Source organism: Neopelma chrysocephalum, unplaced genomic scaffold (genome assembly GCF_003984885.1).
Source record: "Neopelma chrysocephalum unplaced genomic scaffold, ASM398488v2 Primary Assembly neopelma1_23b, whole genome shotgun sequence".
In the NCBI taxonomy this organism is placed as follows: domain Eukaryota; kingdom Metazoa; phylum Chordata; class Aves; order Passeriformes; family Pipridae; genus Neopelma; species Neopelma chrysocephalum.
Genome location: NW_020897692.1, coordinates 14403470 through 14417550, shown reverse-complemented (window position 1 = coordinate 14417550; position 14081 = coordinate 14403470). Strand labels below are relative to the sequence as shown.

The following is a 14081-nucleotide window of genomic DNA, read 5'->3' as shown; positions in this document are numbered from 1 at the left end:
GAAAATACAATATTTCTTAATAGTTTGTAGCGTCCTCAACCAGAAAACATACACAAGTCCATGAAATTTTTGCCAATTTACACTTGCTCTCAACCTGTTAGAGCAATAAAATATTTTTCTTTGTTTCATATTTAGGTATTTCTTATATTCTATAATACCTGTAATAGGGTCAGCATCTTCCATTTTATTTCTTTGCTTCAGACTAAATTAAATAACATTTCTCTTGAGGTGGTCACACCAGCTTTGGATTCAAAATTTTCCCTGACTTATAACAGGGAAATACAGTTTGGTGTAACACAGCAGAATCTGTAATGCAGAGTAGAAAGTCTATTCTTGCCAAAGGGGATTTTGAAGGGCCTTGTATATCTGAATGCAGTGGGATATGGGGAACAGATCAATGCCAGTTCTATATAAGCTAAAAGGCTCAGTGAAAATATCCCTCAACTCTTACCAGTAAGTTGACTCTATAGCAAGTTTTATATTGTGCACACAAAAGGACATATCTAAGTGCCTGTAACTCTGGAGTCAGTTACACATGGTGATAATAATAAGGAATTAAGGAAAAAGATTAAAGTCTTTGTTGAAAAACTCTTTTATGAGGTTTTTTTTTAAAATGTGTGCCTTCAGTATTGGAGATAGACTGTCTTACTTGCTCAAAGGAGTGACACTGAAGGCGGCAACAGTGACCTCGACTTGACAAGAGTACCCCTAAGGGTGACAGGTGATGGAATGAGAGAACGGACCATTCTCCAAAGCCACTTGTTTTAGACTGTGGTCTTCCTTTTAAAATTTGTCCCAAAAATGACAGTGAATTATAATTCCAATTCCAATTGTGTTGAATTTTGTGCTATGTTCACTACAATCTTGACTGAAATCATCTAGCTGCTGTCACCAAGAAAGCAAAGATCTCAAAGTGCTATTGCAGATTGAGAAAAAAAAAAACAAAACCAAAACCAAACAAACAACTAAACAAACTCTTTAACTTATTCCATCCAACATATTAAAATGGGTAAGCCTCATTTTTCTCACTAATACAGAGATTACTTAAAAATATTACTTTCCTCTCTCTTTCCTTGTTTGGATCAAGCCCAATCTTGCTGAAACAATTGCATTGAGTCTAGAAAGCAGCACTATAAATTTAGCATTCACTATGTTGTGCCTATCCCTACCACACCACTACTCAGTGACATAACACTTCTTTCAGTGCCTTGATACTTTGTAGTACAGATGGTACCACGTGTACCATGCAGGGCTGACAGCCCTTCCATGAAACAGTGTGGGATTGCATTAATACATTATTCGTAGGTTTTAATAGAGGTACTCAAACAAGATGGATCTACTCAATATTTCCAAATTATGTGTGTAGGTTCACTTTACATATGCTGTTCAGACTGTAGTTTGGGAATAAATGTACATACCAAATAGTACCATTCCAAACACAAATGATCTGCATGCCCAAATTAAACAAATATATTGTCCCATTTCTACTTATTTATATTTTGCAGACTTAAACATATCCTGACTCTCATTTCTAGACTATCAAAATTCCAGGTTTTTCTTATCTCAAATGCTGTGTGACACCTGGCAAACAAAATTATTTCTCAAGTTGTCCTCAGTTCAAGTAGAAAGGCACCTGCAAGTAGATCATGGATATTTGTGTACTTAGAAAAATGGTATAGCCTATTTTAATTAGCTCCAGTCATTAAAATCTGCATTGTCCAAGTCTGAATGCAGCAAATCTTGTAAAGAAATCTGCAGAGTGCTCTGTGCTCCCATGCCATCCCATCCCATCCCTCTGTTCTTCAGCTCCCATCATTAACCAAAGCATGATTTGTGCAACTTCCACCCTGTCCTTCAGTTTGTAGACAGAGAGGCTAAGGAGTCTTCCCTCCCAGATTCCTCTACAGCATTCCCATGTCTTCACAAAATTAAAAAGTGCAAATTAATCACCATGTTGGAATACCTAGGAGGTCTCTAAAGACAATAGTTTACCATACATTGTGTATTTATTATTTTTTCATTTTGACTCAATTGAAGGAGCTACAATTTGCCAATGCTATAGGAACAGGTGAAACAGTTCATTCAGGATAGTTTTTTCGTGACTTACCCCCCAGTTTTTCATCTAATATAGAGGAGATGAAAAAACTATTTAAATAAATGCATCTAAATGCTATTTAAATGCATTGTATGTACACCTTTGATTTTTTCTCCTCATATCACCGTTGCCAATGGACCAAACTTCCCTTCAAGTATTTCAAGCAACATGATGATCACCCACATGGAATGTCATCCAATATGGAAGTGAATCTGAGAGAATATGATTATCTCTAAGCCAGTAACAGTTCAGTTTTTATTGCATTGCATTTGTTGGGCATAGATCCTGCACATCTCTCACATTTTCCTTGGTCAGATATTTTTTGTTTTATTTTGACAACAGGGACATAAAGTATTTACGATTGTAAAAGCTATGAGAGATGTGGTTTACAGCTTGTACCTATGGAAAATACAGTAAAAAGCTATAACCGTGCTTTTGTTTATTTTGGTCAAGTGGTTTGTGACCAGCAATACCTCTGATCAGAATTTGTGCAGTGTGTAATTGTAATCATAAAAGCTCTGTGTTACTGGAATTCACACCTTGCAGGGTCTAGAACAGGGCTGTAGGGGAGAAAACAGACTGATTGGTTTGGAAGTTTTCCAGAAGTTTAAACTTTCATTTTCAGGGTGAGTGGGAGGTTGTGTAGTCATGTTACATATGAACTTTGAAGGTGTGGAGAGGCCGTACTGCCCCACAGCCTCAGCAGGGCCTTGTGCTCTGTACAGAATGGTAGCGGTGGAGCGCACAGCAGTCAGGCTGAGAGCTGCTGACTGACAGCAGCATTTATTAAAATGTCATCTCCTAATTTTCACGCCGGATATCTGTTGTCGTGTAGACTGCCCCAAAATCTCACGCCAGAGGGAAGGGCCAGAGAATAACCCAACCTGCCCTGAGGAACGGGAGGGACACAGCCTGAGGGGAGAGAGAAAAAAGCATATCCAACCCTACCCAGCTGTGCCAAAATAAAAAAAATAAATAAATAAAAAAAAGGAGGCGGGGGGGGAGGATGCCCTCCTTCTGGCACGGCTCTTTCCACGAACCTCCCCCGTCTGTCGGACCCCACCCGCCAACGGGACCACTTCAGCCGTTGTCGCCTCGCAAACTCCGCTCGCAGCGGGGGCAGCGTCTCTCCCGCGCCGGGCATCCTCACTGGTCACCGCTCCGGGAACCCCGCCGGCTTCCCCTTCCCTCCCGTGCAGAGAGCGGCCGGCGGCAGCAGGGCAATGGATGCGGCCGCGATCGGGCACAGCCTTATCTCTGCCAGGGAACAAACACGGCGTTAATTGCAGCCGCTCTGAGGAAATTGCTATTGTTTCCAGTCAAAGGCGGGCGGCAGTTTGAGCGGGTTTATCCCGGGAGCCCTGTATCAGTTAATCTGCATCGCGGGGCCGAGCCGGCAGCTCCTGAGGCTGCGGCGAGGGGAGGGGAGTTGTGCTTTGGAAGAAAAAACAAGAGGAGGGAGATCAAGTGCGGGCTTCCCGCCCCGGCGTCCCCGTTTCCCTCGCTCCCCGCCCGTGGGTTTTTCCTAAGCCGAGGCGCAGCCCCAGCGCTGGGAACGGCGGACAGAACACCCCCCTCTTGGTGCGGCGAGCAGCGTTTCTGGGGCGCACTCGGGGCCGCGCAGCCGTGACGCGCGAAAACCACCGCGGGCCCGTCCGCCGGGGTCGGGGGCGCGCCGCGCACACGTGCGGACACGCGCGGAGCGGGGCGCAGGGGCGCGCACGCAGACACCACAGCGGGCGCCGCGCACATGCGCGCACTCACGCCCCGGCACACACGGGGGCGGGCGGGCGCTCGCACACGCGCGGGCGCGCACACGGGCGCGCACACCCAGAGCCACACGCAGCGGCACAGACGCGCTCTCGCTTCCGCCGTACTCCCTGCGCGCCCGGCAGCGTTCACACCGCTCCCCGACATCGGCAGCCAAGAACCCCCCCGCCGCTGTCCGGCCATTAGTGCCTGGGGGGGGGAGGAGGAGGAGGGAGGAAGGAGGAATAAGTCTATTAGTAATAACAACAACAACAACAACAAAACCCACCAACAAATCCGCACTAGCGCCTTAGTCCTTCTCTCAGACCGTCGACTGCCTGGCATCGCCGCGCATCGGGCTGCTGTGCTGGGACTTTGTTTCAAGTAAAAAAAAAAAAGGCAAACAAACATACAAAAACCTTCGCTTGCTCAGCCACTTCCATTTTTTCCCCTGCAGTCTCGCTGGTTTGAGGTGGTTGTTTTTTGTTGGTTTTTTTTTTTCCCTTCATGTGGTTGGATTTGGTGGATCCGGAGCCAAAGCTGCTTTTTTTCCTCGGTGGGGTGTGCGTGTGGCGTGCGGGGATTTTCTCGCTGCGTTTTTTATCTTCTGCTGCTTTTTTAAATCTTGGTTTTGAACCTGAGCCGGGAAAAATGGGAAACGGTGCTTCCGTCAGAAGGGGAATCTCTCCATCACTGTTGTTGGGACGTGTGCCTGTGGTGCTAGTGTTTTAGAGAAATAGCCTGACAGCTTTCGGAGTGGAAGGTAAGGGTGCCCGGGGCATTTCCATTTCCCATTTCCAGGGATTACGACTGGAAAGCTTTTAGCTTGGGATTCCGGGGAGGAGGCGGCGGAGGAGGGGGACAGGCTGTTGCTGAAGGATAGAGAGAGAGAGACAGCACATACGAAATGATCTCCGCATTTACTTCAGTGCTGCAGTTTAAAAGTTAGAGAAGTCCGTCTTGCGACAGGTCTGCTTCCCTGAGAGTAAGTTCCAGCGAGACCGAGAAAACCTGAGGTTTGTGCACGATTGGGGTAATTTGGATTGGGGGGGGGGGGAGAAATGTTAGGTTAATAGGAAGTTAAAATAAGAGAAGTCAGTGGGTCTTCTGTTGGGGGAAAAAAAATAAATGGAGTGATGGCGCCGTCTATGTTCGGCTAAACTACAGTGTCACCTAGAAAATCAGTTTGGGGAATATCCAAACTAAACGCCCCTTTCTTTTCAGCAGAAGAGGAATCTCCCCCTACCCAAATGGGCAACCTTAAACCTCTGTGGCCGTTCTTTAACCCCCTCTTCCATGGACAAGAAAGATCTTTTTAATCTGAGTGTCTAATCCTTTCACTGAACAGATTCACTCTACATCTAGCAATACTGCAAACTAACTGAAATGCTGCCGGCACACTCAGTTCGTGTGTCTCTGTACATATGTGTGTGTGTAATGCACACAGAGAGAGAGGGATTAAGACACTGTTGTGTTTAGGTAGCCTTGTATGAACAAATGCACAACTAAAATGAGGGCTATTTGATTACATTTCTTCATAGAAAACAGCCTAGCACTGCAGACGTCTTTATTTTTCTAGTGCAGAAATTACACAGGATGGGAAAAGTCAGAGGCTTTTTTCCTTTTCAAACGGAAAAGTAAATAAGCTCCCTTTCTGCTTTCCAGATTATAAAATTAATCCTTTTTCATGGGTGGAATTCTTAATTTAGACACTTATTGTCACATTGGCTTTCAACGCCTACACCATCCTGAATAACACTGCGCAGAACTGCATTGCCTGCAAAGTGCTTCAGCAAAGGGGAAATTGTTTCCAGAATTCCCAATAAGTTTCTCTTTCTTAAAACCTTAAATGCTGTACCAGCCCTATTTGGAGAAGGAGGACCATGTTATTCATTGAGATGGATGCTCAGAAAGGAGAAAATCTCATCGTGTGGATAGACCCAGCAGCAGCTCAGCTTTTTTTTTTTTTTTAAACCTCTGCTATAAAGAGGGTTAGAGTTGGTGGTGCTTTTTGCCCATTTCAGGATTCAGAGTTTGCATTATAATCTAGGAGATACGAAAATCTCTTCAGGGGAGTTTAATCCGGTGACTTGCTGTGTGTTACGCAATGGGAAACAGAAGATGCCTTGCTGTTTGGTGAGGAGATGAAAAGCTAGGCAAAGACACACATCAAAACTCAGTAACGGCGCCTGTGTGTATGTCTGCCTCTGCTTACTGAGCAACAGTGGAAGAGACTGCAATTTAGAGAGTTTTGAAATTAGGTTGGTACCGCTGCTTTCTGCTTGCATTTAAGTGCAGAAAGCAAAAAGCTACTCATTTGTAAGAGATAAGCAACTTCTCAAAGGTTAATGCTGAAAATGGTCAATTTGAATTTTTTTTTATATAGTTACAGAGATAAATATAACTAAGATTTGCTGTATCAACCTAGGCCACTGTTACGAGAACAGAGCATGTGGAGGTTGTGAGGGTTGACAGGTGCAGTAAAACAGCTTTATTTGGAGATACTAGCAGAGAAAATGTAATATGTCTTTCATTGTTCAAGCCCACGGCTGCAAAGCACAGGAACTAATCAGACAGTAGAAGATATTTGTAATAAGAGGGCAAGTGCACTACAATAGGTGCAGAGATCCTGCTGTAGCACTGCCAGCTATATAGAGCTGCTGGTTGTAGATACTAATACTGTAAACTATTTTATATATCCTTAGAGGTTGAAGCCATTGAAACTATTATCTTAAAAAGCTGGCATTTAGTGGTAATGTCAGACCAGCAATACTTTAATCTGTTTTTGTTTCTTTCTTTGGTAGTGTCAAAATTTTATTAATATATTAATCTCAGTATTTGCTGCCTGAATTTCCTTTTTATAGAGACCTCTATATACCAGGTGGCCGGGGTGAAGGCATGTAGGCATATGGGAGATAATGTTCCATCTGTAACAAACAGTAATTTGTGCATTTTTAAATTATGACTGTAATTCTTCAGTTACTTCTCAGACTTAATAGAAAAATAATGTATAACAACATATGATACTGGTTTTCTTGTTCTATTCCGGTGAAAATCTGCATATGCATATATGAGTATAGCAGATTACTTATTTACTTTTTTAAGAAATAAATAAATAAATTCCCCTTCTCTTGGTCTGTCAGGTAAGGCATCTAGGCTTTTACTTAAGTTGAGCAGTTCTAGTCCACGCCATGATGACTACATCCTAGAGAGGAGAGGACATTCCTATTAATAATCTAATAGATGTTGAGTTTTAATTTGCCTGTGGAAGACGTGTCTGTCGCGGTGGCCACATGATGGCGCTGTGAACACAGCGGCAACCCCGGCCCTTTCGTTATAAAATAAAAATTACCTGCCCTTCTTTCTGAAAGGGGTTCTAACTGCAAGCTTGAAAACAGCTGGCTCGAATATTGGAAGGAGTTTGGCTTTCTATGCGTGAAGAATTCTACTTGCATTTTTATTTCATTTCATCTCCTGCAGGCCAAATGACATAGGATGAAGGCTGTTCGTAATTTGCTGATTTATATATTTTCCACCTATCTACTGGTTATGTTTGGATTTAATGCTGCCCAAGACTTCTGGTGTTCCACGTTGGTGAAGGGGGTCATTTATGGATCGTATTCTGTAAGTGAAATGTTTCCTAAAAACTTCACAAACTGCACTTGGACGCTGGAAAATCCAGATCCAACCAAATATAGTATTTACCTGAAATTTTCCAAAAAGGACTTCAGCTGCTCCAACTTTTCCCTCTTGGCTTATCAGTTTGATCATTTTTCCCATGAAAAAATAAAGGATCTTTTAAAGAATAACCATTCTATAATGCAGCTCTGCAATTCCAAGAATGCTTTTGTATTTCTGCAGTATGATAAGAATTTTATTCAGATACGTCGCGTCTATCCTATCAACTTCCCAGGATTACACAAAAAAGAAGAAGAACAAAAATCCTTCTTTGAATTTTTGGTGTTGAACAAGGTGAGCCCAAGCCAGTTTGGGTGCCATGTGTTATGCACTTGGTTGGAGAGCTGCTTGAAATCCGAGAACGGGAGAACTGAGTCCTGTGGGATCATGTATACAAAATGCACCTGCCCTCAGCATTTGGGAGAATGGGGAATAGACGACCAGTCCCTGGTGTTGCTCAATAACGTGGTGCTGCCCCTCAACGAGCAGACGGAAGGCTGCCTGACCCAGGAGCTGCAAACCACCCAGGTCTGCAATCTCACCAGAGAAGCCAAAAGGCCGCCAAAAGAAGGTAGGTGCTTCTTGGAGGGGGGCTGAATGCCACGCCAGTGTGTAAGTCCTGCTGCTGGCTCTCCTTAATATTCACATTCATTTGAGCTGCTCTCCACTCTGGCTCTCCTCTAGACGAGGCAAAAGGGCTGGAGAAGATGCAGACTCCCTCAAGGCAGGGAAGGCTGCATTTTTGTTTCTAAACTGGTCTGGGCTTCAGCATATAGTTCTGCTGAGCACTGTTGAAACTCCTCACAAGTAAGATCCATCTGTTTTAAGGCCTCACTTACAATAATTCCCACAGGTTTTGAGCCAGGAATCACTCTCCTCCTCACCACCTCTTTACTGCAACCACGCAACTACAAAACCTTGGCCCTCTTGATATGATCCCTTGACTTTGCAAGGAAAACATTTCCAAAGGCATGCAGGCAACCTGACAAAAGACCAAGAGATTTACCATGTTCAGGTCACTTGGTCCCAACTGGGCCAGAACACCTAAAACAAAACCAAAAGCAAATGCAATTCCTCAGGGTGAACTCTCTGCCTGAGATACTTGGCAATATGATACACTGTGCAGGCAGGACATGCTGCTTTAACGTGCTGGGAGCTCTGCGAAGGGGCCGGGGGCTCCTGCTGCACCTGTTCTCCAGGCAGCTTTGGCTGGCAGAGATGAAGGCTCAGAATCTCATTGCAGTATTAGCGAGGAGGGGGAGGGGGGGTTGATGTGTCATTCCCAGCATCTGTTTCATGTCCCTGCTGGAAAAAGGGGGTAGCTGTGGAACGGTGTGAAGACAGGGGTCCAGCAATTAGCATGGCAGCCCTCCGCTTAGTCCCTCTTCTACATACTTCTTGTGTTAGCCTGACATTTTGGGGAGGTCGGGGTGGGGAGGGTGATTTTGGGAAGGACGTTAGGGGCTTGCGAGGTAGGGAAGGCATGGGTTGAACCTAGATGGGGGGCTCTGGCTGCAACCTATGGGCGAGGGGGGCCTTCAGAGCTGCCGTGAGGGAATGGGGGACGGGGGGATAAATTATCGAGCCTTGGGTATTGCATTTTAATGCAGGAAATGTTCCTTCTCTCCTTGTTTTTTGCATAGCCACAAAGCTCTCAGTCTGTGGCGAGGCACTGCCAAGCTCCCAGCCCCCCTAATAGAAGTTGCTTTGTGGAGGAATGTAACATTGACACGTTGTTAGGAGAGAATTTTCTTTAAGGGCAGCCAAGCCCCAGTGCTGTGGGAGAAGAAAAGCTGAACTTGCTCCAGCTGCCGCGGAGCCAGCGTCCAAGGGCAGGGCAGGGGGAGGGGTGGGACACTTTCGGTGTCCTGCGGCTCCGCGCCTCTCCCGCCACCCAGCATCCCGGGAACAGAACGATCCTAACGGACGGGAGAGGCTCGGCTGCCGTAAAAACCTCCCAGAGAAGCGGCGGCAGGGATGGTATTTAAGATAGTTTAGAGCTAATTATTGCCCAGGGGGGCGGAGGCAGCCCCGGCCGCAGCAGGCGGAGCCGGGCAGGAGCCCCGGGCGCTGCGCGGGGGCGCCGCCGCCTCCCCCGCCCGGCGCTGGGCTCGCAGCGCCCGAGAGCGGCCTCGGGTGAAGCACCGCCTGCGCTCCCTCAGCCTCCACCGTGTGAGAGATGGGAGTCACGGGGGAGCTACGGAGCCCTCTAGAAAATGGAAACGCCGCAGAGCGGAACGCGCGCAGGAACCGCAGCCGCGGTGCGGGGGTCGCCTCGCGTTCTCAGCCTCGCCAGGGTCCAGCGGGACCCCACGGAGGGGCGGGCGGAGCAGCCGTCGCGGCCCCGGCGCCGCGGGAGGCAGTGTCCCCGTGGGAGAAAGGCGCATCTATCCTTTCCTCTTCCGCCCCTGCCTCTGATTGCCGTCCTAAGGCACCAGCTGCCTGGTGGGGCCGGGGACGAGGGAGCGCGAGCACAGGGGGGTGCACAGACCACCGGGTGTCTTCACATCTTTCCCCAAAACATGCTAAATTCCAAGGGGATGCGTGTCTCCAAGTTAAAGCATCTATTTCAGAAAGGTACTTATTGGAAAGGACAGAGGAAACTTCGGGCAAACACTTGTTTTAGTTTTTTTTCCCCTTAAATTTTATAACATGTTCCCAGCATATTTTGCTTCCAGTTTCAGGCATATTTTAATTATTGCCCCTACTTATGCGTTTTCCTCCATATGAGCTTCAGAAATGGCATTGTTAGAGGGGGTGGAAATTTCACTTGGTAGGTGGAAGGTTTGCTTTGCTTGCTTTTCACTGTATTTAGTCTTTTTTTGGGCATTGCTGAGAATTTTAACATTATTAAAATTATTTCACACTTTTATTTAATTGCTTTAATGCACTTGGAAATCAGTCATCAGATTGTTACTCGAAGTAATAATGAGTTTGCAAATTAAGCCTCACAGTATTTCTCAGTAGCAGTACACTTTTTGTCTTCCACTCAGTGTTTAAAGCATTTTTTTCTTGTTCCTCAGAAGGCTAAAAATCTGCAAGAGGGGTGTGTTGAGTCGTTGTTTTCTGTAGATATAGTCACATTCATTAGGCACATCAGTCAGTGTATTTGTCTGTATAAAGCTAGTTTGTGGTTCAGTTGAAAGCTTTATTGAGGGATCAAGATGTAGAACGCTCTTGCCACAAACATGATGCAATTCATCACTTCTGTCAACAAACATTAAGGCAAGAAATACAAATTTTGTTTTCACAAACAATCTGGTTCAAGTTATATTGGAACAAGTAGCATAAATAAGGTAGACAATAAGTAAGAGAATGGTTGTTAGGGTTCTTAGTGACAACTGAAAGTACAGTTTTGCCAGTGTAAGTTGAGTTTTAAAGGGAATGGAGTTTGCCATTGGGAAAGTGCTCTGGATTTGATAAGACTCTGTTTTTATGAATTTGTGTATTACTTTTAGGTTTCGTACTGACGTTGCCTAGCAATGATTTTTGGAAACGAATTGCAGAGACCTGACAGCTTTCCACAGTATTATGAAAACCCTTCCATCCTTCAGATTTGCTTTCATCAAGCTTGACTGTATGAAGTGCAAAATCTTTTCCCAAAACTATTTTCAGTCCCATTTTAGAATAGAGAGCATTTAGATTAAAGCCTACTGTTTCTATTTTGAATCTCTGAAGTTTTTTACAATTTTGAGTATGATAAATGGCTTAGGAAAATGGATGAAAGTCAGTATTTTTCCTTTTTAAGAAGTGTTGCATTTTACAAAAGATGTGACAAGTATACAATGGATGATTGTGTTTCTAAATGTGCTGAAGTGTTGAACAATAAAAGGAAGTAGGTCAAAAAAGAAGCTATAACTATTATTTTGTAATAAAATAGTTTGGAAATATGTGGTCTATTCAACATTTCTTCTGTAGATAGAAGACATCTTTGGTGTCATTGATTAGAGCAATATTAAAAATCGCTACATTTTCACTTCTTATATCTAGGTCTGTTTCTGTAGATGCTTAGCCTAGATAAATTAGATGTCAGATGCTTAGCCTAGATAAAAGCGCTAGCAAATAGATCTCAATACTCTCATGGGGTCTTGAATTTAAGGGCTATGGGGAATTTGTCCTCTGGATTCTCAGTACTGTGACTGAACTGTGTTATGAAGTTTCTGTCTATAAGACAGGACTCAGTTCCAAATCTAGTGGACCTGTAAAACGTTTGCATGTAGTCGATCCATACAATTTTTTGAACAAGGACAAGAAAATCCAAAAATGTCTTTTCTTATTGTGGCCATTGCAAAACTGTAATATGATTGTGGGGTTTTATAAAAGTTACTTAGACAGATACTATAGACAGTTTTTCCCCATGTTTTACTGCCAATCTGAGCAGGGCCCTCATAAAACAATGAAAAGAATTTTTTGTCCTCTTACTTACATCCAACAGAAGAGAGGGGATACTCACATTCATTAAATCTCAGCATTTGGAGTTCCAGGCTTAATCTTGTATATCTCATTCAGACAGTCTAAAGTAGTTTTAGTGGGGATTTTTTATTATGCTAGAAATGTAGCATTGGTCTACTTTGTAACAAATTCTAGCATCTCACTGTGTACCAGCATCACAGTATTCAGCAATGATTTATTTATTTTTTCCTGATTTCATAATTGGAAACAACGGGGAGATCTTAAAAGAGGATCACAATAATTTATGCCACATTGTTGAAGAATAGTAAGATGTAGGATGTGGGTGGTTTTGTGGAGCTTTCATGACATGGATGCATTTATTTATATATCATTCCATGAATGCCCGCTTCCTGTTGCACACATTTAGGATGAATTAATAATATTCACCACATACCCAGAGGTCACTAGCTGGGTGAGTAAGCTGGACATCCCTAGTCAGGAAGTCATAGTCATTAATACCGTGTCATATCATGGCCCCGTCAGAGGATTTAAACTGTTAAATCACTGCAGGATTTGTCTAGTAGGAACAAAAATTACAAAATGGAGTCCAACAACCTTACACTTCTAGAAGGATATTTAATGTTTATTATGCAATGATTATTTGAGGCTGAAGCAAAACTTAGAAAATCCAAAATAAATAAAAACAGTTGTCCAGAATATTGAATGAGTACAATAACATACTTGGAAGACTCTTAATAGTTTTTATATCCTGCCGCTTGCTGTGGCTCATTTATTCATGAGTTCAAGGGGACAAAGGAAGATGAGCAGTAAGGGAAGAACACACTTTTTAATTTTGTGTGGAAGGTATTTTTCATTCTGCCTTATGAAATATTGTTTACAAACTTTAAACTGATATTCTAAAATAACCTGTTACCATGCAAGTCATAAGCATTTTGTTATCACACTGTTACAAGCAGTTTGATCTCAATAAAAATCTAGACTGTAAAGAAAAATAATTTCACTTTAAATAATTTTTTTTTATTTAAATATTGTACCTCCTAAAATGCTCATGGCCAAAAGCATCATAGAAAGTTTTATAAAATCAGTTAAAGACATTCTGTTTGTCAGTCTGGTTCCCAGTGGAAAGAAATATTTTAAAATCTCCTGTGGATTCCAGTGTGCTTTATAAAATGCCCTTTTTGACTTCTTTTCCTAAAAGAAAATTATCACCCTAAAAATTTATACTCTTAGTACATATTTTAGTCACTCCGAACCACTCATAATAAATAAGATAATTTATCACAGTCATGCGAGTTTGATTTCAAATTCTTTTTTTAAAGTGATGCACTGTAGAAAAAGAATTCATGATCAGAATCTCTGTTAATCAATAAGGCCTATCTTTGTTTTCAAGTATTATATGCGATTATCACAAATGATTGTACTTTATGCTGTATTGATCATTTCCACCTGATTTACTTCGGTAAACTATGAAAATTCTTGTTTTGGTGTAAGTTTAGAAGTTTGTGTGCAAGACTAATCAGCATTTCATATGTGTGTGCGGGATTCAGTGGGATTTGGATCAACCCGTAAGTAAATTTTCTGATGCCTTCAAAAAGGAAAATACCCAGACCATTTCCTTTATAGTACAAAACAGCCTACATAAATGGCTTTGCTTGCAGTTATTTAAAGACTTTATTAGTAAATGTACTTGGCTCGCTCTCTCTATCTGCATGGTAATTTCTTAGGAATCACAGATTCTATCCATATTTTGTTTAGCATTTCTAACACTAACCAGATGGCATATTACTTATTTTGTGGGAAAGGTGAGCCTGCTTCAGTCTAGTGTCTGCCTTCAGAGGGATCACAACTGTCCTGCATAGGATCTGAATACAAGTTTTTCATCAGCTCATTGTTTCTTCAAAACATTCATGACTTCAGATGAATAGTATGTTATTACCAAAACCAGGATTTTAGTTCCCCAGCCTGTAATTTTTGCTTGAATTAAACCTCTGTTTTTGTGCATTATCACACTCAGACATTGTGGAGACCTGCTCCCAGCTGGGCACAAATACTGCTACAGACCCCCGCTCTAAAGAGCGCAAAACATGAATAGTTTTCATGGCTAGGCTTCGCGAACGAAGATTTAGGAAGAAAACATAAATAGAAG

General features: G+C 43.1%; 1 protein-coding gene across 9 annotated transcripts in view; it reads left to right on the top strand.

Annotated features, from left to right (window-relative positions):
- The first annotated feature begins 3939 nt into the window (after positions 1 to 3939).
- Positions 3940 to 14081, top strand: part of ADGRB3 (adhesion G protein-coupled receptor B3) — a 478342-nt gene continuing 468200 nt past the window's right edge. For 6 of the 9 annotated variants that reach the window (XM_027698015.1, XM_027698059.1, XM_027698039.1 and 3 more), the window contains exons 1-2: positions 3941 to 4607; positions 7325 to 8093. In XM_027698015.1, the coding sequence (XP_027553816.1) occupies positions 7340 to 8093 (754 nt within the window). In that variant the 5' untranslated portion in view covers positions 3941 to 4607; positions 7325 to 7339. Of the gene's footprint in view, positions 4608 to 4773; positions 4861 to 5658; positions 6106 to 7324; positions 8094 to 14081 lie in introns of those variants that run through there. The other 3 variants (XM_027698023.1, XM_027698043.1, XM_027698031.1) reach the window with 3 other exon arrangements.